This window comes from Anopheles maculipalpis, chromosome 2RL, assembly GCF_943734695.1.
Source record: "Anopheles maculipalpis chromosome 2RL, idAnoMacuDA_375_x, whole genome shotgun sequence".
In the NCBI taxonomy this organism is placed as follows: Eukaryota; Metazoa; Arthropoda; class Insecta; order Diptera; family Culicidae; genus Anopheles; species Anopheles maculipalpis.
Genome location: NC_064871.1, coordinates 14174756 through 14195906, shown reverse-complemented (window position 1 = coordinate 14195906; position 21151 = coordinate 14174756). Strand labels below are relative to the sequence as shown.

The 21151-nt window shown below is 42.8% G+C and overlaps 3 protein-coding genes across 4 annotated transcripts in view; 1 reads left to right on the top strand and 2 right to left on the bottom strand.

Annotated features, from left to right (window-relative positions):
* LOC126559185 (signal peptidase complex catalytic subunit SEC11A) overlaps positions 1–21151 on the bottom strand; it is a 368048-nt gene that overhangs the window by 337194 nt on the left and 9703 nt on the right. The window lies entirely within an intron of this gene.
* On the top strand, positions 15212–16460 carry LOC126558431 (odorant receptor 22c-like). The gene is made up of 3 exons (XM_050214446.1): positions 15212–15510; positions 15587–16349; positions 16419–16460. Exons 1-3 carry the CDS (start codon positions 15212–15214, stop codon positions 16458–16460), a joined length of 1104 nt encoding a protein of 367 aa, XP_050070403.1.
* LOC126560115 (odorant receptor 49b-like) lies at positions 16816–20607 on the bottom strand. Its single transcript, XM_050216277.1, has 3 exons — positions 20573–20607; positions 16935–18069; positions 16816–16857 (listed from the first exon to the last, which is right to left on the bottom strand). Exons 1-3 carry the CDS (start codon positions 20605–20607, stop codon positions 16816–16818), a joined length of 1212 nt encoding a protein of 403 aa, XP_050072234.1.

Sequence of the window (21151 nt, the reverse complement as noted above, 5' to 3'; positions counted from 1 at the left end):
TTTATTTAATAATTAATTCTATCTCTACAAATTCATCAAAACAAGGTTTCCCTACCGACAGGGTTTCAGGCATTCCAAACACATCCCCGAAAGCTAGCCACTTTGCCCAAACAAACTCACCCAACACGATGCCATCCCTTCCGGTTATCCTTGCCACCGCGGTTGCTAGCGTGTGGGATAAACATCCTTACGCCACCCTTTCGCTCGTAACGGCATCGACCACAGCACGCGACACCGGGTGTTTGGCAACCATAAAATTGGCGTGTGCATATATTTCCGCATCGCTGACCACATTTGAAAATTCCACATGTTCGGGATATATGTGCCCAGTAGTGCCACGGACAAGCGAAACAGCAATTCACTTGCAAATCCTTGCCGATACCACCCGATAAACGGTGGGCCTTAACGGGTCACGTTGTTCAATAGACTCGTATCCAATTTCGTCTTGTGTGATGTGTATGAACGTGTACTGTTGAAAAAGAGCAAACCGTTGTTTGTTTGTCCATCTGTAAATCGTTGTATTGGCATCGGCTTTGATATATTTCCGCCAAAAGTTGGCTGGCTTTTTCGAAGTTGGAGTATTTCAGCTCTAAAGATTTCGTTGCGCTCCGCTAGCAAACATTGGCGTTTATTCTTTATTTTTTGTTGGCAATAATATCCATCGTTTGATCTTTCTATTCATCACCGTCCGATAGCTTCATGCATGTGACCATTTTCAGCGATGTTATAAAGATTATTAGTACGATTTTTCTCTATTCTGCCTCACGTTGCTGAGCTACGGATTTTTCTTTGATCTTTTATACTCCACCATCATTTCCCGACAAGGCAGAGAAATACTTAGCTATTGAGAGGGTTAGCTTAATTAGGTTCGATGTTTGATATCCCGTTGACTTTTCCGGCAGGACACTTTTTCCAGCAAAAACCACAATCATAGCTTTTGCTCCTTTCGTTTTAAACCATTGAAAGGCCTCTCTACCTTTACCTCCGATGAACCCTACCACGGCGAACTGTTCCGCCAATAATCGTAAAATTCAATCACCTACTTGATCTTACAAAAACCGTATCGCACCTAGAAAAGAAAAAACGGAAAACCATCACAAATATCCTCTCTAATCTTGGCAATTGCAAACGGATGTTCAACGAAAAAGGCTCTCCGCTACCGAAACGTCCAACGCACCACATATGCACACACACACAAACACAAATCTGACATTACAAGTGCCGTTAAAGATGATTTAAATCTCGCAAACGCGTGCATTCACAAATGCCACCGCCGTAAACAAGTGCCGAAAACGATAAACAGCAACTGCTTGGCGATGATGGCAAACCGCAGCCATTACGGTTTGAATGTCTATTTTCCGCTGCGAATGGTGACGGCGGGCCGGGTGGGTGGTACAACACAAGTGGACAGATTTGCGAGCATATGTATGCCAGTTTATCTTATCGGTCTACTGTCTCCAGTGTGTGGCATGTTAAGAAGCTGCTCCGGCGTCTGCAGCGACGAGCCAAAAGCCGTGAAAGTATTATTCGAAGCGATTTCATCGATCGATTTTGCTTGCCGATTTGCCGAAACGAGTCGCTGTGTTTGTCTGTCGATGGGGATGGGGAAGAAAGAAAAGCAGAACCATTTCAAGCAATTGATGGAATTCCGTGCACCGGACCGTCGCTTCCATAAGTGATGCTGGTGCTTCAGATCATTAACTGTCAGTCGGTGGCTATTGATCACCGCTTCAATGGTGCGTATAGTGGGGTATCGCATTCATTCGGTGGCTGTACCGCTGTCGGTGGCTCCACGCAAAAGGAAGCGTTTAATTGCACCAACCGACCAGTGACGGGAAACCGTCAATGATTGCACAATGAGCGTACTGCGAAAAGGGACTGCCATGCTGTTCTGTTCAACAAATTATCCATCAATCGTCAAGTGATCTAACCAAGCTCAGGCACCGATATCCCAAGCACGGTACCGAAAGATGAGACGAAGTCTTTCGCCCATTTCGCTTCAGTCGCGTAGAATTGAACTGTCAAAACATGTAACATTTTTCACGCATCATCGAAGACTCCGGCTAGGCACGCACTTTTCCGGACATTTTGCAGGGACGGAGAACGAGCGGATAGAGAGGCAGCGGCAGTGTATCTTCGGCATCAATTTCGGATACCATGTCTAGAAGCCATTACTGATTGGGTTTGGGTGACGCAAACGACTATTATGTTTGGAATCGGGGATAGAACAACAAAATATGAGAATCCGAAGCAGAGTATGACTTATGCTGTGAGAGCTGTTGAAAAACTGCGCCACGCATCGCACACATATGCGGTGTTACCGGTGCGTAGGTTACATCACTATCTCCAGTGGAGTGTTACGGGGCCCATCCAGCGATCTCCATTCTTCCTTGTGTATTTTTTCGGTGGTAAATCAATTTAAACGAGGGGTTTACTGACATTTATCATAGAAAATTGGTTTTTGTCCTCGTACATACGAGCAACTCCACGGAAAGAACCATACTAAGGGGACCTCTTCTTTTTTTAAACACATCAAAAACGATGTTTTCAAGCTGTGAAAACATAAAAACGTAACAAATGGCGATGGAGCTAATTGAAGTGATCGGCGGGCCACACTTCACAGACACACACACACACGGGCAGTAGTGATAAGAGCACTTTACACTGTAATTAAATATCGAATTAATGGCTACTATTATGCCTTGTCCAGCATTTTGGAGTGAGGATCGCTATGGCTACATTTAACGAAATGGGCACACTATGCATCACTAGAATCGGATAGTTAACCCCTCTGTTAATGTTCCGAACGCATGTAGCATGTTGAAAAAGAAAGCGAAAAAACGGATGCCGTTGGTCACAGAAAATGAAATTCATATTTTACATGCCCCCTGCTTATGCTATCTCGATACTATTATCAGGGTGTAAACATACGACAAATGGTGCAAGCAAAAAAGGGTGCCTTTCGGTTCTTTAATATCGTTTTTTTTTTTTTCAACTCAAAACCCTCTCCCTTTGGACGCTGAGTTGGGGAATTTATCTAATTGTATGCGAACGCTCTTAAATCTAGTAAAATATGAGCAAATTATAGTGCGTTTGCGGAACACTTTTATCATCTCGATAGATTCTCTCCCAATCTTTGTGCCAGAAGTAACCCTGCTGTGGATATCTCCTGGTGCAGAACGGTATTCAGAAGTAGTTGGCGGTTGTGGTTGAGCAAATAACCCCGGTTGCAGCGTTTCCAAAATAACCAAAACTGATCAAACAAACCGATACTTGATGATTTTGGAGAAAATTGTAAAAAATACCCTCCACCAAACTGAAGGGGCAATTCAACTGCGAGTGACCTGACGCAGAAAGAGTAAACATTTCATAAAATGCTAGACTTGAGAAAGAAAAACGGAGGGAATGCATGGGAGGGTGACGCTTTTTCACATTTTTACTTTTGGCTAACATGCAGTCACTATTCACAACCATAACGATGCTGACGATGATGATGATGATGACGATTGAATTGATAAGAGGCTCGCCATTACTGCAATGGACATACTTCTCCTACCAATTATGCCACCATGTTGATACAGTTAATAAATTGCTTTCGAGGGAATGAGCCAAAATGGTTTTGGGCCGAACCGTGTGCTTGTGGCGGACGAGTGCCGTGAAGGATTTTTCGAAATCAAAGCAAACACTCACGGGCGGCGTGTGTACGGTATCGTATTAGGATCTGATTTTTTGTAAAGAGTTGTTGCAAAACCTCCGAAAACCCGTACTAAGTACCTACATTGACTTCGTTTTTTTTAATGCTAACAAAGTGGTTTCACCGTCTAACTTACGGAAATGTAAAGCACTTTGACATCTGAAGCACCCTGCAAAATGTCCGCAATGTTACACCATTTACAGACACAACTTGACCGGTGGATGGAAAATTAGGCTTTTCGCTTTTAATTGCAAAGCGAAAAAAGGTGACAGCAATTAAATCAAATAAATTGTTCAGATTGCTTAGTGCTCTCTCTTTCGGCGCATCCGTTTCAAAAGGTAACTAATGTTAAAGTGGAAGGACAACACAGCACACCAAAGTGAGCTATAAAGGGACAGAAACACAAATGGAAAGCTCCCTTTCACGACAATTAATTTTACGCAATTTTTGGAACAGGAGTATAACGCTCATACACAACAAAAAGATTCACCAATTCTCATTACCATCAATCAGCAGCATTTGAAGAGGTTGTACCAGAAAGGAGACACTTCAAGTCCCTCGCGTACCATATGCCATTAACTTTTGCGGTGAAAGGAAGAATTTTTATAAAATGCGCGATTTACGATTGACGGTTCTTAAGGACTGGATTTTTTGTATTGTTTACGATCTTTCCGAGTTTACGAGCGCATTTTCCAGTGGACTTACCTTAAGGTACTTGTCCTCATGACCACGAAACACTAATTAGACCAGTACGCGTTCAAATTTATTCAACCATCGAGCCGTAGTGGTGGAGCGTACATTCCATGGTTTCATTTTTATGGTTTTATTTCCACCTTAAGTATAGAGCATTTCTATTCTGCGGAGCAACTCTGCCAGCAGTAAAGCTGATGGATGGATAGGTCCAAGGAATTCCCGTACAAAAAAAACTGAATCTTTCACCATGCTAGTACACGGTTTCAAGTACAAAAAAGATAAAAAAAGACGTAAAATTCTGATTAACAAGACTGTAAATTACGTCCTTGGTTGGCGATACGGGAAAAGAAATATTCTTCCCATGCCCAAAGTTGACCGGTTGAAGGGATATAGGTTTAAAAAAAACCCTCGTGAAATGAAAAATAAAATCGCTCCATTTCCTTGACAACAGTTTGGCAACTGAAGGCCGGAAATTGGGTAGAACTCGACGTTTTCCAGCTTCCAAAGCGGTGGAATTCAAATGAGATTGATTTAATTACTCGGCGCTGCTTGGCGTTTTGGGAAATCGCCACCGAAGAGGGATACGGTACGGAATACGGGATTATTTTTATTCGAATTTTATTGCGCGTGGTTAATGAGCAAGTTGGTCGATGATAGGGAACAAAGTCGCGCAGTGTGCGCATTTAAAGTTTAATTTGATTAATGTCAATCCCGTATGTTCAGCTGCTGGTACGAGAAGCTGTCTGAATGGTGGATGTTGGTTGGTTGTAATTAAAAATTCCGATCCAAAACCGAGACCGAAACGGCAGTACCATCCGCGGGAGTGGAGCAATTCTGTCGGTGCGAATTTGCCCTCTAACACTTTCACTCACTGTCGTGAACGTGACTCGTGTGATTTGTGGTGAAAGTAAGGCCGAATCTTAAGCCTGCTTAGAACGAGGTATACCTTCATAACACATTATTACTGTCATAATCACCCACTGGCCCATGCAAGCCGGTCCTTGCACGGAAGGCTAATAAACAACAGCTTAAACTTACTGCAAACACATTTATTTCCGCTGCTATAAACTTGTCACAACTCAACGCAAAATAGGTCCCACGGAAGAACAAATCCCCATTGATAGTGCCCGCTAGTCCTCGGGTGTGGTTTTATCTATTCAAGAATATTGCTAAATTATGATAAAAACGTTCCCGCTCCGGCTGCTTTTGGATGTTCCGTTCATCCGGAGTGGCCATAAAATTACCATAAAATGCCTATTTTCCGATCGCTGAAATTCATTCACACGGCCAGTGCTGGTTGGAATCGGACCGAAGATGACGGTGATTGTCGATGCGTCGATGGGGAATGGTTGGGATGCTTTTTCTCTCCTCAATTTTTCCTTTCGATTAGCGGACAGGTTGATGAGGCAGGGCCGCATCATTCAAAAGAGCAGGAGCATTGCCATTTGACGTACCACACAAAATGGCTCTCCATTGCTGCTATTATCCTGTTTATCGGAAACCTGTAATTCAATACCGTACGTAATCACGTTGTGTTCGGCAAGTAACCGAAGGGAATGGTATTATTTATTTTAAATTTTACCCATCATAAAGAAAACATTACTTGTTCCCCCTAGTGTATTAATTTGAGCGCATCGAGCGCACAGTGACGCAGCAAAGGTATCAAAAGTCCCGCACCACAGAGGGAAAATTCAAACACCACACTGTAAGGTTGCTGAATTTGTGGCGATTCAAATCGTGATTGCATCAAACCAGGAACTGGTCACGAAACGAGGCTCCAGCATATTACATTTGGCAGGATTGTTTAAAAAATATCAAAATGAACACATCGAAATTCAATACTGCCATCAGACTGGTCCTGTCGGTCGGATAAGCGCTATGGAGAAAGATATAATTTTTTGATTAACGTTCTTAAATTGGACGAACCACACGAAAGCAAAACCCAATGATCCGGGGAGTTAGTGCTCTTGAGTGGCTTTCCCGTTTGATGTTGTCACCGTCACATATGGTGCGCGGATATTTTTTTAAAGCCAAAAATCCCCCTCACAAACATGTCAGGTAATGGTTCTACTCGATTTCTGTGTTTTTTTATAATTCTTTTTTGCGGAAATTGAGCATAATGGAAGCAGGAAATTCAATTGTGAAAAAAATTGCACCACCACACACACTACATTATGGCTGAGGTTGGCGGGATTAATGTATTATGGGAGGAAAAAATGAACTTACCGTGTAGGTAGAACATTTTAAGAATGTCCTTTAAATTTTCAAGATAAAACATGTTTGAGTCCTCCCGTTTATCATGTCCGCTCTATTCAAATCATCTTACCAGGAGAGCATCCAACACACCAGCTTCATGCATCTAATCCCGATACATATTTCACGTACTTTCCAATTCACTTGGGTATCCCAAAAATTGAAATCCTTTCCAATTCCTTGCCTTCAAATCGACCAACGTAGCGGTAAGATTTATGGCACAAAGATTATGTTTATCGAATGCTTATAGATTGTTAACCATTCTCACTTCTAGTGGCCGTAGGTGAAAATAAAAATCCCAACCCTCTCTCTCTCTCTCTTTCCCCTAAACGATATGTGAGAATTCCTAAGTACAAAATCGGACGGATAACGGAGAAGAAAATAAATGTCTATATTTAGCATTTTTGGCAGATAAATAATATTCAGGATTTGTTTTTCCGAGTTCCTTTCGGGGCAACGATGCAGGTCAGATATTCTGTAAAGTATTGAATCCTCTTTCGTGACGTGAAAAAACAATTCAACTCCAATTCAACTACTTTCAGCTTAACTATTTCATTCCTAGGACTGCCTTGGGCGATTTGCATCTTAGCAGCTATTCAAATTTTCGACGTAATAATTAACACATTTTTAAGAATTACAAAAATGGGAAATTCTTGCCATTCCTTACGATCCTTTCGAGTGAATATTCGACAAAAATGGTTTGGTATGCAAAATGCCAAAAAACGAACCCGATTCCGCAGATCAGAAGTTAATTAACGCACATTTTCGATGCCCCATCTTTCTCCCATGCAAAACAGAGAGGGTACGGTGTGGAAAATTTACGTCGAAGTCCCACTGGCAGCGAACACAGGTTTTCCGGTAGATAAATCTACCCACACCTTTTACAAAGAACCCCCATCCCAGCAACTGTGCTGCTGAGTTGCCAGCTCTAAAATACCACAACCGCCACCCAACCGAAGAAAGCGATTTAGGCTTAGCGAAAGGGTTTTTTAACGGCCGTCACTTCTTGCTGTGAACCGAATAAAAATCCTCTTAATCAGCGTGATATCGAAACGTGGGAGGGGAAAAACTTTCCCCAAGAAGCGCTAACGGATCGAACGCATCCCTTTCTTTTGGTTTTTTTCGCCCCGAACCCAACGTTCTTATCTGTGGGCGGTTAGTTTATGGTGCGTTTTCCGTCCGATGCGATGGTCGTAAAGTTGGTGCGCTTAAGCTATTTCGGTGTGATTTGTTGAAGGAATTTTTAATTCTTATTTTAACCACTGCTCAACCACGCTTGGGAAGACGTTCGTTGAGTACTGTGTCGCATGTCGCTATTACAACCCAATGCCCAGTTTGGTGAGATTAGGGATGGTAAGCAACTAGGCAAGGAAGACGAGGAATAACGAAACGAAATTGGATTACAGGTTTAATCCTTAAATTTAAAACCGATGAGTTGATCCTGTCCCAGGAAATGATAATCTCTAAGGCAATATTTAGAGTCTAACTCGTTTTAAAGCGCATCAAAATACAGCGTTTTGGTAGAAGAAATGTTTCAAAAAGATTGTTGAATATTCGTTAGTTTGTAGTGGTGGAGAAAATTGCATCGCGGCCAAAGTCTATATAGAGGTCAATGCAGCCAGTGTAAAATGCCTGATTAGGTGGGAACATTTTTGAATTTCAGGTAGTAAAATGATTACTTCAAAATGCCGGACATTTTATTTAATATGCTATGGGCGGAGGTGGCGACTGCAAGTGGCCTCGCCCGAGAGAGAAGCTTCTACTGTCAGGGGGCCTAATGGGTTAAGGAACCTTAAATAAGGAATTTTAAATCAGCAGCAATTCATATTCCAGCCTATTGGGCAGCACGGGTAGCCAGCATCGTTGGAGGCCAATTTTTTTGTTCTTCTTCTTGGCTTAACGACCTCATAGATCACGACGGTCATCAAATGGCTGGCTAGACTACGTTGATCCACGCTGTAAGACGTTGTTGGACGGTCTGTGCTCATTACGGTGGAACGGCGCGAAAGGGATTTGAATTCCGATCCTGCCGTGTGAAGATCGGCATCGTTTTCGCCTCTACCGTTGGGAAAAGTGACTTAAATTTTATGAAAACATTGCACCGATATTGGATCCTTTACAAAAGAGTTATATGTATTATATTAAAAAGCAGTTTGAAGCTTGCTATAGAAAATTTAAATAATTTTATAGCAAATGAAAAAAGGATTTTTTACCAAAAAGTTATTACTTTACAGATACTTACACCAAACATTAATATTTTAGTTATTATTCCACGTCTCCGTTACAGTGTTTCTCAGGTCATAGAGCGGGTGTCTTCATGTTTGGAACAGTGGACGATTTTAATTTCAACAATAATAAGATGTAGCTAGTCCGGATTGTTCGTTCTCCCGCAATCGCAGTAAACATTGAGACAACTGTTATTAGAACTACGAAACATTGTATCCTTCCAATCCTTCTCCGTTTTCCACCATTCACTTTTTTGTTTGTTTTTGTGTGTGTGTTTTTTTTTTTCGTAGTGCCACGGGCAATCCGATGACGGGGCAGCTGAATTCGGGGGCAATTTTTAGACGGCCGTACAAGGAAGGCAGACGTATCCTACAGTACAGTGTTCTACTAGCCAGTTCACCTTTGACACAACGAATTTGGCTGTGTTTTCGTTGGGTTCGGGAGTGTTTGGCGGGTTCAGTCTCGAGAGTGGTGAAGTCGCTCTTGCTGCTGCGGGATAGAGCAAGCCGATTGTTCTTAGATTTTACGCTGATCGGATCGAGCTTGTAATATTACTGCTGGACTGCACTGGAGAACGCTGTACGACGCTTTTGTTGCAGTGCAGACCGTAGCATAATGGTCAACAATGCAACCAATGCAAGATGCAACCAACCACCATTCAAGCAATAGATTTAGCAAGGGAAACAGCTTGACGGCAATCACATCTAAATCATCATCAGCAGCACCCACTCAAATACAACTCAGCTACAACCGAGCATGCCCGGGATAAGGCAAATCACTGGGAGGACATGCTTTGTTAATATTTTGTTTATTGCACATAGTTACCATAATCGGTGGTGACAATACGGCGGTAAATCGTAATAATATAATATAAATAAATAAATAAAATGTATTTTAGTTCAATAAACTATAAAATCTACCTATATCTATTTGATGTCCTTTTTCTGCATACAGGATCAAACTCAACGTCAAAATCACCTGATGCTCCGCTTAAAACGATTCTTTCCCATCTACTAAAATAAATAAATTTACGTATAAAAAATTTCCCCTCACAAACGTGCACGTGAAACTGAATCCCGCTTTACGAACAGCACCAGCTGCTAGCAAATGAAGCGCAAGAAAAAACAATTTCAGATCGCAAAGCCAAACGATTAGTGCGTCCCAGAAACCAACAAAAAAAAACGATCCTTCCGAAAAGAAACAAATATTCAATAAAGCATCCGACTTTCTTATGCAAATGTAATGCAAATACGCGGGAAGCACTAGAGAAAGGATTGTAACAAATGGTGAACAACGAAAAAAGAGGGCCTTTCCGAAACAAAACGAACAGTAACTCTTTCTAGCATTTTCTAATTTTAATTTCACTCATCACCCCGTTCTATTGGACTTTTGCGAACGTGATATGATTTATGCGCTCCCACACAAGCCAAAGTATTGGTAGCCAAAGAGTATGCAGCAAGAAAAAGAAACACACAATGTTGGCTGGAACTGTTAATTAGTCCCCGGGTGTACCTAGTCACGGATTATACGAAATGGGTTGGGTGTAGATGGCCTAAAGTTTTGTAATTTTTTTGTTGAGCCGCTTCCCATTTTCGAATTTGATTTCTTTCGTACTGAAATTTGTTTTCATTCGGCGTGTTTTTTTCTTAATTGGTGTTCTTCGCTGGATAAAGGATACATTGTTTGGTGGCCCTCTGGGCACTAATTCATTCGCTAATTTGCTTCCCGATGCACGGAACACGCTAGCGGAATGTAAGTTAGAAGGTAAGGAAAAGGGTTGAATGGCAACAGTTGGTGCGTGACACGATTGGTGGCAGTTTGGGTATCAACATAACGATTTTTTTCCTCCTATTTAGCATCTCTTTTGTTTCGATTTAGAAAAAAACGATCCCTTTTATGTCGCTTTCTTCAACAACGCACTTTATGGTTTACTGTTTTTCATACTATTGTCAGTTAACATTTTTTCCTATGCATTGTTGTTTTTAGCTTATCCTTTTTTGTTTACTATGTTAGTTATCCTACTTTATTTATGTTAGTCTTTTCGTTCTAATTTTCTAACAATTGGTGCTTGAATATTGTTTCGTTTGAAAGGAACAAGTCAGCGTCTAAAAAAAAAAGAATTCCTCCCAAACACAATAGCGAAGCAGTTGATTGGATTTCCCTACATTTTTCTCAACATTTCAAGCTATTTAGCTTACATACGATGCGCGTACCGCGAGCACCACTCAAGACACTCATGCCTCCGTCAACTCTCTTCCGGCCACTTAGCAAAAGGGTGATACCGTCTTGCCCTTGGGGAGAGGCTTGCATGAGCGCGGAAAAATAGGTTTGAAAATAAATCAACAAACGCCTGGGAGAGGAGGAGGAACATTGGGATGAAGATAGTACCGTGCTGTGTTGCGGGTTGCGGGAGAGTACACAGGTTCGTATGCCCACGCGGAAACAGGACATACGTTCGTTACTTCCTTCCCATATGTAATGCGTAACGCCGCCGTAACACCAACCCGACTCCTTGTTTCGAGATGCTGTCAGACGGGCGGGATTTATGTCATACTGCGCGACGTAGAGTTTTCGCCATCGCAATTTCGCTGCCCCACCAACACGGGTGCCTTTTTTCGCGACTTTCGCCACAAACAAATAAATAATCGAATCGCAAATAGCGAACACATCATTGGCAATGCCACTGACAGCACAACAATGTGGAAACGCGTCCCGCGAAAGGCTCGCCCAGTAGTGAACGAAAGTCAAATTAATTTCCGGCCCCACACCGGTGCTTACGGCTGGAAAGAGCACCGGCTATGGCTGGCAAAAGATTTATGGCCACCTATTCGTCTACAGGTTGGCGGATCTGAGCGAGTTCTTTCCGATTCCGAACCATGAATCGAGCCGTTCGAATAAAGGCTGTTCCGTTGATGGTGTAATCATGTGACGCTCGCCGTATCGCACAGGTTTGGATGAGCTCGATTCGTTGGAATGCTGCTGATTAAACGATATTCACCCATTGCTGACACATTTAAAAGACGCACGGTGCGGAAAATGTGACCAAAGCTACCGGAGTTTGTGTTACAAACTTATTTAAATATTGTTTCACTCTTCGCAACAAAAGCGTACCGGACTCGTGCCGTACTCCAACAACGGGCAAAGGCGAGGCACGGTTTTCATTTGATTTAATCCTTTCGTTTAGTGCGCGTAAAGTCAACCTCGGAACAACGAGCTAAGAGATAATTTAATCTTGCTTAATTAAAACGACCCGAACTTTATTTGCACAGATGATTGAGATGAACATAATTTTATCATTATCTTTTGGAGGGGTGGAAAGCAATACTTTCACTCCTCCGTACAGCCCAACCCACTGTAGATCCTTTACAATGGTTTTGGATTTTTCAACCCGATCCTTTAGTCATGATTTGGCCGCAAAACCATACCCATAACCATCGTTCAAAAATTGCGTACTCACCCCGGTGTTGTCGCGACTGTGAGCTGCTGCCACGCAAAGATTACATCAAACGACTTTGACAAGATTTGCGGAACACTGAACACTCCCTCGTACCGCACCGGTTCGCCCATAAAATCTCGGTCGTTTCGAGGCAATCACTTCACTCCGTGGTGTGTCACTGAATGTGACGCGCAAGTATGATGGTTTCCCCCTCCGACTTTACGGCCCTCGGGATCATATTGCCCGTACAGTTTATGGTTTTGTTTGCACTTTCACTCGGCACCTTTTGGGTTGTATTTTTGACGCCCTTTCACCCCCGGTTCTAAATATCTTGCCTGCTTGGTGCTGTGCATAGGGAGTGAATGATTTCTGTTTTAACTCTTTCAGTTTTGTTTTTTAAGACCAGCCCTGGGCAAGTGGTGGTGTCCGGAGGTGTTGGTTAGATTGGTTAAGCAAATAGCAAACAAATATCACTCGATTTTCATCCGCTATGCGCACGCAAAGACTCCGGTTTTCTCCGGTGCTTAGCAGAGACTTTAATTAAAGCCATCTTCCGCTACCTGTCAAGAGCAAACGCTCCCTCTCGGAAATGGTGCAGAGCAAGGGGCACCCTGATTGTAACGAGCTGTCAGGAAACCAAGATGACAATTAGCTGCTCGCTTTTGCGGCCATGTACAGCACGCGCCCAAACGTGCCGTCTGAAAATGCGATGAAGATGCGTCACGAGCGTAGAACTGTACACTCCTATTGGGGAGTGTAATGAGGGGAACGGGTAAGAACGAGGGAGTGGGGTGTGAAATTCAACAACAACTACCACAATGTAGGACAGGGATCCATTACAAAGTTCCTTACAGTGTTGGGAATATTTTAAACTACCCGCAACGAGTGAACGTTGTACTGGGCACTTAAAACCGCCTATTTGGTCCCTCACTGACCTGTGAGAGGTGCGAATCACAACACTTGCATTACATTATAGTTGCAACATTAAGACGATCGATTTAATCACTTTATTACACCCATTTGGTAAGCATCTGGCCGGCAGGTCTTGACTCACTTATGGGTTGAAGAATTCTCACCAGAATTTAACTCGTAAGGCATGTACACTATGCGCAAGCAGAATAGCACCACGATGTTTTTTTACACCTCCAACTTTTGCGTCCAGTTTTGAGATAGTTGAAGTCAACTCACACCTTGAGTTCTTACTTTATATCCTTCTTACTTTATTTGTCACTTCTTTAGTGTTAATATAACAAATGGGTGCTGAGGCGACGGCAACACTCGTCATAACCTGGCAGGACCGGGGTTCAAATCCCATGCGTACCTTGCTCACAAATCTAGTAAGCCATTTGGTGGCCAGAGTGATCGAGAACCAAAAGCCGTTCGGGATAATTTTGACAGCCACCTGCGGAGAAAGAAAAAAAAAATTATGGCAAAATTAATCATCGAGGTAATTTTGTTTTAGAAATAGTAGCTTACCATGTATTTTATTCCTTTTATTCAAAATATCCGCCCTCGGCTTTTATTACGGCCTCCACCCGTATCCGGAACCGGGAATAAGCTCTGGCGACAGTTTCGCGGGGTAGGGCCGCAAAACGGACCTGATTTTCGCCATCAGCTCCGCCTTGGTGTTGCTGGAGGTTCTGTTGGTGTCCCGTTCCACCGCGCCCCACACGAAATAATCCATTGGATTAAGATCCGCGGAGCTGGGAGGCCCCACATTTGGCGCGGTGAAGTCGTTGAAATTGGCCGCCAACCACTTTATCGTTTTGGAGGCTGTATGGCACGGAGCGGAATCCTTCTGCAACACGTACGGTCTGCCGTTGGCCACTCTCGTGATCCAAGGCTTTACGACGGTGTCCAGCATGGAAATGTACCAGTCCGCGTTCAGCCTCAGCCCCTGCTCGAAAAAGTGAGGCGGCATCACGTCCCCTTCCGATGACACGCAGGAAAACACCAACACCGTCTGGGGGAACTTGGTTTGCGGCACCCGTGGCACGTCCGACGGGCAGTAAGCCAGCCACCGTTTGTTTTGGGTGTTAACCGTGTCGGCGGTTGTCGCGTCCGGCGCGGATCATCATGATGCATGTGATCCGCTTCCACAATGTACTCTTTTTTGGCATTTTTTTATCATGGGATGTTTTCGCTGCTTGTCCCGTACACTTTTAGCTGTCGAATGACTTATTGCTTGTTTTCCTTTGCCAACTCCATCACGAGTTATAAACAAAAATGTAACTGTCAAAATTATCTCGAACGCCCTTATTATTGCGCTAAGTTGATTATTGTACAAAATCAATGATTTAGCACCTTTTTCATGACTTTGAATATACTTGAATGTAAATTATTTGTAAAATACTTTAGCCTTTAAGCTCCCAGGCCACGGGAAATTTTATACTGCCGAAATGGAGGATGAACTTTAAAAAAATCTCCAACTAGCGATTTCGAATTTTTCTCTGTTTTCTCGCGTCTCAAACCTCAATTTCAAAGCTAGAAAATTTGACAAATACCTGAACCTGAACCTGAAATTTCGATTTGGAAATCTTTTGTGGCCCACGCCCTTAAAAAAATGTTTGATTCATTCATAAATTTCTGAGACATCTTCAAAAAACCATGGTAGTGCTATTATTGTTTCACTCAGTGTAGTATTTAGTTTGGCCGTTATGAGTAGCATATTTAATATAAAATCAAGTATTTTCATTGAAGCCCCAAGTTTACTGTTTTAAGAAAACAGAGAGAATGGTTGTGTAGTGTATAATCAACAGCAACACGGGTTGCTGATTATATGTTGTACTAATGATATACTAATCCATTCAAATCAGTGTGCAGTATGTCTAGCATAAGCTCTATATAAATCCTTCCCGAAAACCCTCAACGGTCAGTTCTCTCTATGCCTTAAAAAACAGTGCAAGAAAATGGATCAAGAACTAGAACAAATCATCGCTTTCCTCAGACGTCCCCTAAGACTTTTGGGCTTAGACGTGCTTGATTCGAGCTGGAAACTCACACCACTCACGATCTTCACTATTGGCATGTTTATCATGCAACATTATGCAAGCGGCTGGTCTTTAACAACGCACCTCGACCAATTCATTTTGTTTACCGAATGCTTTTCGACATCGGCCGTCGGACTAGAAATAGCGATCCGGATGGGACTACTCTTCTATCACCGCGAATTGCTAAACGAGACGGTAGATATCATCAAAAATCAAAAGTAAGTGTTGTACTCCATGCATCCGTAGGAACTGCACTACCATGCTGCTACCGTTTGTTCCGCTCGTGCTCGATAGTAATCTTTTCAGAAGAAGCGAAGGCTTCGCGGCACTTGCACACCAGTTCAACAGAGTCGTATCCTTCTCAGTGCACATGATTGCCGTCATTTACATGTCGACGATGATGTTCGAGCTGATTCCGATCGTGTATCCCGATCCGAAGAAAAGCAATTTGCCACTAGCGGTCTTCATACCGCACATGCCGCACGATGTTGCACCGTACTGGCACATAAACTACGTCTTTCACACGGTGATGAACTTAATCTGCGTGATGTTCCTCGTTTCTGTGGACGGCACACTCGTGCTGTCCCTTCTTGCGGCGGTCTATCAGATCAAGGGGCTGAAGCTATGTTTCCAGGAGCTCGATACCAGTGCCGAACAGTCCGAGCTGCATCGGGAGCTGGTTCATATCTGTAAGACGCATCAAAGCATCAAGCAATTTATCCGTCTGCTGGAACAAACGTACTATCTAGATCTGCTGGTCGACTTCGGACTCGTCTGTTTGATACTGTGCATGGGGTTGAATGTGATCGCAGTCGATATAATGCAACCGATCGGGTTCTATCTGATATCGGTGGCTTTTCAGTTGTTTCTGCTTTGCTTTTGCGGCAATCTACTGCTGATCGAGAGCGACTCCCTGTCGGAGTGTGCGTACTCCATCGATTGGCATCTGATGCCCGTGGCGGAGCAAAAGATGTTGATGTTTATGATTGCACAATCACAAAAACCGCAAGTACTGAACGGCATCTTCATGCCACTGATTATGTCAAGCTTTTTATCGGTGAGTTCTGTTTTGCGAAGGAAGATGAAAGTAGCTTCTCTAACATTTCTCTTTCCTATCCCCAAGCAGGTGATAAAGGCGAGCTATTCGTACTTCACATTGCTACACTAAATACTGCCAATAATGCGAAAGATGGATATTTTGCTATCTTAACAAGTTACAACAAGTTGCTATCTTAACAACACAAAGTTATTCATGCAGATATAAGCCTTTATTGATGTACCAGGTGCACTAGCGAAATTTAAAACTACGAAACAGTGGAAATAAATTCTTGGTAGAGTCATGTAACTATCTCACCAGCAGTAATATTGATTGTTTGTGCTGAAACCTCTAACCATCTCTGAGTATGCTCGTTTAGGCATTGTGTCAGTATGCCAGATATAACTATTACTAAAAATTGTGCTTCTATATTTGTGTAATTGTCAAACATTTTGTCATTTCGGCATTTCAGTATCTTTTACACGCTTCAATGAAGTATGGTGAAGTACGAGTAAGCAGCTCGGCAAACCTGCAATAAAAAAAAAACTCATGATATGATCACCATCTCAATATATTTGAACCATTCAAGACCTCAAGAGTTCGTACCGCAACAAATGAAGTCATGTTCACCGGCATAAATACAGCACTCATCATGACGTCTGTTTGAGCATTAGCGAGCAAGAACAGTATCTTCTTCTGCTGAGCAACGGTTAGTCGATACCACCGTATCTCGTAAATGCTGTTCGGCAAGCGATCGTTAACAATGAGCAGTACGTTACCAAACAGACAGACCATAAACAGCTGACAGACAGAAGCCAACAGCAACGGATAGATTGAGTTCCTCGGCTGTCCAGCGATCACATTCAAGCACATGCAGATGATGAAACAGATCATGCCAAATATCGTGAAGAAGTGCATTTCAAACGTACTTTTTACGAGATCCGCAAACCGTTTCATGTCAGTGTGCAGCTCGATGATCCGGTCCAGGTACGGTTCAAGGTGTTTCGTTTGTTGCCATTTTGAGTCCACAATTTTCTCATCCAGCTCCTTCAGCATCAGCTCCAGAGCACCGATCCTTGTACACATGCTGATCAATGCCACTACGATAACTCCATCGATTGGAGCCAAATGATGGATGCCAACTACATTGAGCAAGATGTGATGCAGATAGTTTAAGCACCAGTACAGAAGATTCTCATTCGGTGGCAGGTATGGTATGCGAAACGCCAACGGAAGGCTTGCCTTGCGTGGATCGGGCATTATCAAAGGTCCCAGTAGAAAGAAAAAGGATCCACAGTACATCGCGTACATCAGCCGATACAGGAACAGCATCCGTTCCGTTGCACGCTGGAACAACTGCTCCATCCGATCGTCCTGGTTGGCGCCGTACGAGATTCGCTGTTCACGAATCTCCTTTGCGATTTGTCTACACTGGTCCCGCTGGCGAAGGTAGAAGTACGATCGAATGAACACCTGCATACCGGTGCAAGCCTGCGTAATGCACTCGACCACAATCTCCAAATGTTCACCGTACTTGCTGACCGAAAAGGCTGTCAAAATTGGCATAAAACCAATCGCCGCCAATACTACGATAGTTCGCAGGGACAAACGCCAATCCGGTTTAAAAATGTTCAACTTTAACACCTCCATGTGCCTCGCAATCAGTGCAAATAGCCGTTCAAAGTTCGCTTCACTCGTGCTGACTTTCTTCATGGTAGAGTCGAACCGTCTTATGCAGCAACTGCATCTAACTGTGCCTTACTTTTATAGTGCTGTGCCCCGTTCGAGTTTCTCGTGAGAATTGGCACATTCCCTGGGAAGCCTGCGAACCGTTACCATACTTTAGCAGGTGGGCTGCATACACTTCCTGTGTGTCTCATCCTTCTGCCTCCACGCCATATTTACTGATGCAAATAAATCACCACAATCACGTGCCACCACTAACAAGGACAAGTAGATAAATCATCACAACACGCAGGAAAGCAGTGTTGCCTTTGTGTCACAGGACACGAGCATTGCATTAGATATGCCATGCCATCTAGCACCGCCAAAACTGAAGCCTTAAGCGACTGGCCTCTCGCCCTTATGCCACCAGCAATCCCACCCAAAATGCCAGGGTGAAAGTGTTCCGTCCCGGAACTCTCACGCATCAACCAACCAGGCGTTAGATGCGATAGAAAAGTCGTAATTAACAATCGTGTTATCGCGATACAGCATCCTTTTGGCCGCTCAACCGTGGCGAGCACGGTTAGAAAAAGGGTTAGAAAAAGATGGGCCGTTCCGTTCCTTCCAACCTATCACCCTTACTACGCTTAAGCGCCTGGTGAAGGGGGCATGATGATACATTGAACAAAGACGGTAACGGAAGAAAGAATTTCACATATGAATAAATAATCATGACTCATGGCGGGTGGACGTTCCGGGGAAGGTTTGGGCTCTTCGGGGCATACCGTGACGTTTCGTAGCGTTCCGCAGGGAATCAATCGCAATTTTGAAACTGAACAGAGTCGGTGCTTCAGCACAATGTAACGAGCTGAAGGTAGAATTTTGAGGATTGAAAATCTGAAATTTAACTAACAAACAGTTTTGGAATAATAATAAAGATTAAAATTAAAATACTTCATAGAAACCAAAACCTTTTCTCTGACTATCTACGAATTTCGCTATCATTACCGCATCAGGAGTGATAAAAATAATATATATTTTGAAGTCATATTATAACACACTAAAGCACAATTTACCCACAGTGTGCCGCGGGTTTTTCTTCCTGTCAAGCTCACACAATATGGCACCGAAGCGTACGATGCACGGCTAGTGAGTGTCATGCAAAGTTTTCTAATTTCATTTCTTCCCAAGTGTGATTTTGTGTATGCGTGAAAAACTCAACCACACCCGGGATGCTGAGACAAACACATATCGCGGAGCAAACTTGTTTCTTACTTATTTATGAGTTTTAAATTGGGAGAAGGGTGAGTCAGCTTGAAGTTGAGTTGAAGGAGTTGCAAATAGTGGAAATTCTTGTCTTGATTTTTTCTTTACAGACGATAAGCAATCGTAATGAATGACTGCTGGGTTGATATGTGGGAATGGAGTTGAGCTGACGTTACACATGAATACACCTCAAGACAGTGGAAACTGTTGGAATTGGAAAAGCGAAAGTCACGTCAGTCTACGGGGTTGATTGATTGGGTGTTTGAGAAATAGATGAGATGGTTTGAAAGTGATAATATATTCTTTTTAAATTATATTTTACAACATTCCAGAATTAAGATGCCAAGATCTCTATGACAAAAAAAATTGACATATTTTCCACACTTTTTATATTAGTTCTAGAAACAACCATCAAATCTATCGCTTATTAAAACCCGAAACACATTAAAGAACCAATTTCTACGCTAAATAGTATAATCCACCAAACCATTATCCATTGCTTTGCTATTGTCCTCAGTCGAAGGGTAATTTAAGCAAAAATCTCTCAATACCATTCTTGACTTTTGGCATCCTGCTTCTTCCCATTCAATTTTCCAAAGCCTTCGCACCGCAGCATAAAGCTTGATGAATAAATAATAAACATTTCCGGTGCAACGCGCCCATCATTCAATCGTTCGTTCGAATGAAAACAGCCAAAGAAAAATAAAAGTCGCCCATTCAACGCCCTGCGCGGAAGGCAAGGAATTCAATTATGGATTCTGCAGGACAAATCTATTAAATTTTACGATAATAATGCACATCCTTTTTCTTTGCTTTGCGCTTGCTGTTAGTCGATGGACCTGCTATTTCTGTTTTCTATTCATATTTCGCATTTTTATTGTTTGACTTAAAGCACAATTACCATGCCAGTCGCCGTTAACAAAGGAGAAATCGTTCGGTTGATGTTCGTAAAACGGGGCACCTTTCTTCCGCGCTTTGAAAGGGATTTACCCAAGCAAAGGATGACGACTTTCCTGTGTTCGCTGCATGATTTTAAAGCTGGTGGGGCAAACGATTATCTTGAAAGTAATATTTCAAAAAATATCAAATAGGTACTCGAGGTAAACAACACAGAATCCAGCAAGATTGCTTTTCTTTTGTTACGCCAGCGAATCAATCGTGACAGATGAAGGCAATTCCTTGCAAGGAAGCGTCCATATCTATCCGCAGCCCCTCCATGTTCTAGGTCTCTCACCATAATTGACCGATAAGGAAAAGGTGTGCGATTTGCTCGGGCTTACATATCGTTTGATGTTTTTCTTCCATTTGCTTACCAATCTGGTAAGATCTTAACGACGTGCATAAACATCTTTACTGATGAGAAGCATCACTGAAGCGTGAGCCGAATGCCTTACAACTATTCTATTCACCGTGCGAAACTATTCGTGTGGGCAATTTAAATGCTAATAATCTACTAGCGACAGTGCTGAAACTTGCTTCCAGACCAGTTGTTTAGGAGGTATTTTGGGCTCGAAAAATGGTTTCCTATGCTCGCGTAGCATGGAATTCAAACGGTGGTAGCTTATCCTTTCCAAGACGCTTATGCTACTTCTTACGCTGTTGACATTGTAATCGAACGCATCACGCACGGGCCATGCTCGTACGCTAGTGGGCTTGCTAGGGAGAAGAGGGAAAAGGTGACACTAATGGGTACAGGAAATGGTAATGTTTATTTTAACGACGAGTCATTAGCAAATTTGTAGCGCTGTGGGGCAGGACACTGTAATTCATCTTTCGTGACGTAGGGTGGGCTGGTGGTGTCAACAGAAAATTAAATGTAAATAAATTTTCGCTTCAGTTACCCTTCCCGATTGGTGACGTTGTCGAAATTGTCGGTGTTATGACGATAATTT

What these genes read in the sequence shown, in the direction of transcription:
- LOC126558431 (XM_050214446.1), top strand. Translation starts at nt 15,212, where the DNA reads ATGGATCAAGAACTAGAACAAATCATCGCTTTCCTCAGACGTCCCCTA. An exon ending in GATATCATCAAAAATCAAAA is followed by an intron (nt 15,511 to 15,586) that starts GTAAGTGTTGTA and finishes CGTGCTCGATAG; the next exon opens with TAATCTTTTCAGAAGAAGCG. An exon ending in TTATGTCAAGCTTTTTATCG is followed by an intron (nt 16,350 to 16,418) that starts GTGAGTTCTGTT and finishes ATCCCCAAGCAG; the next exon opens with GTGATAAAGGCGAGCTATTC.
- LOC126560115 (XM_050216277.1), bottom strand. Translation starts at nt 20,607, where the DNA reads ATGTTTATGCACGTCGTTAAGATCTTACCAGATTG. An exon ending in GTTAAGATCTTACCAGATTG is followed by an intron (nt 18,070 to 20,572) that starts GTAAGCAAATGG and finishes AGTTAGATGCAG; the next exon opens with TTGCTGCATAAGACGGTTCG. An exon ending in ACATGACTTCATTTGTTGCG is followed by an intron (nt 16,858 to 16,934) that starts GTACGAACTCTT and finishes TTTTTATTGCAG; the next exon opens with GTTTGCCGAGCTGCTTACTC.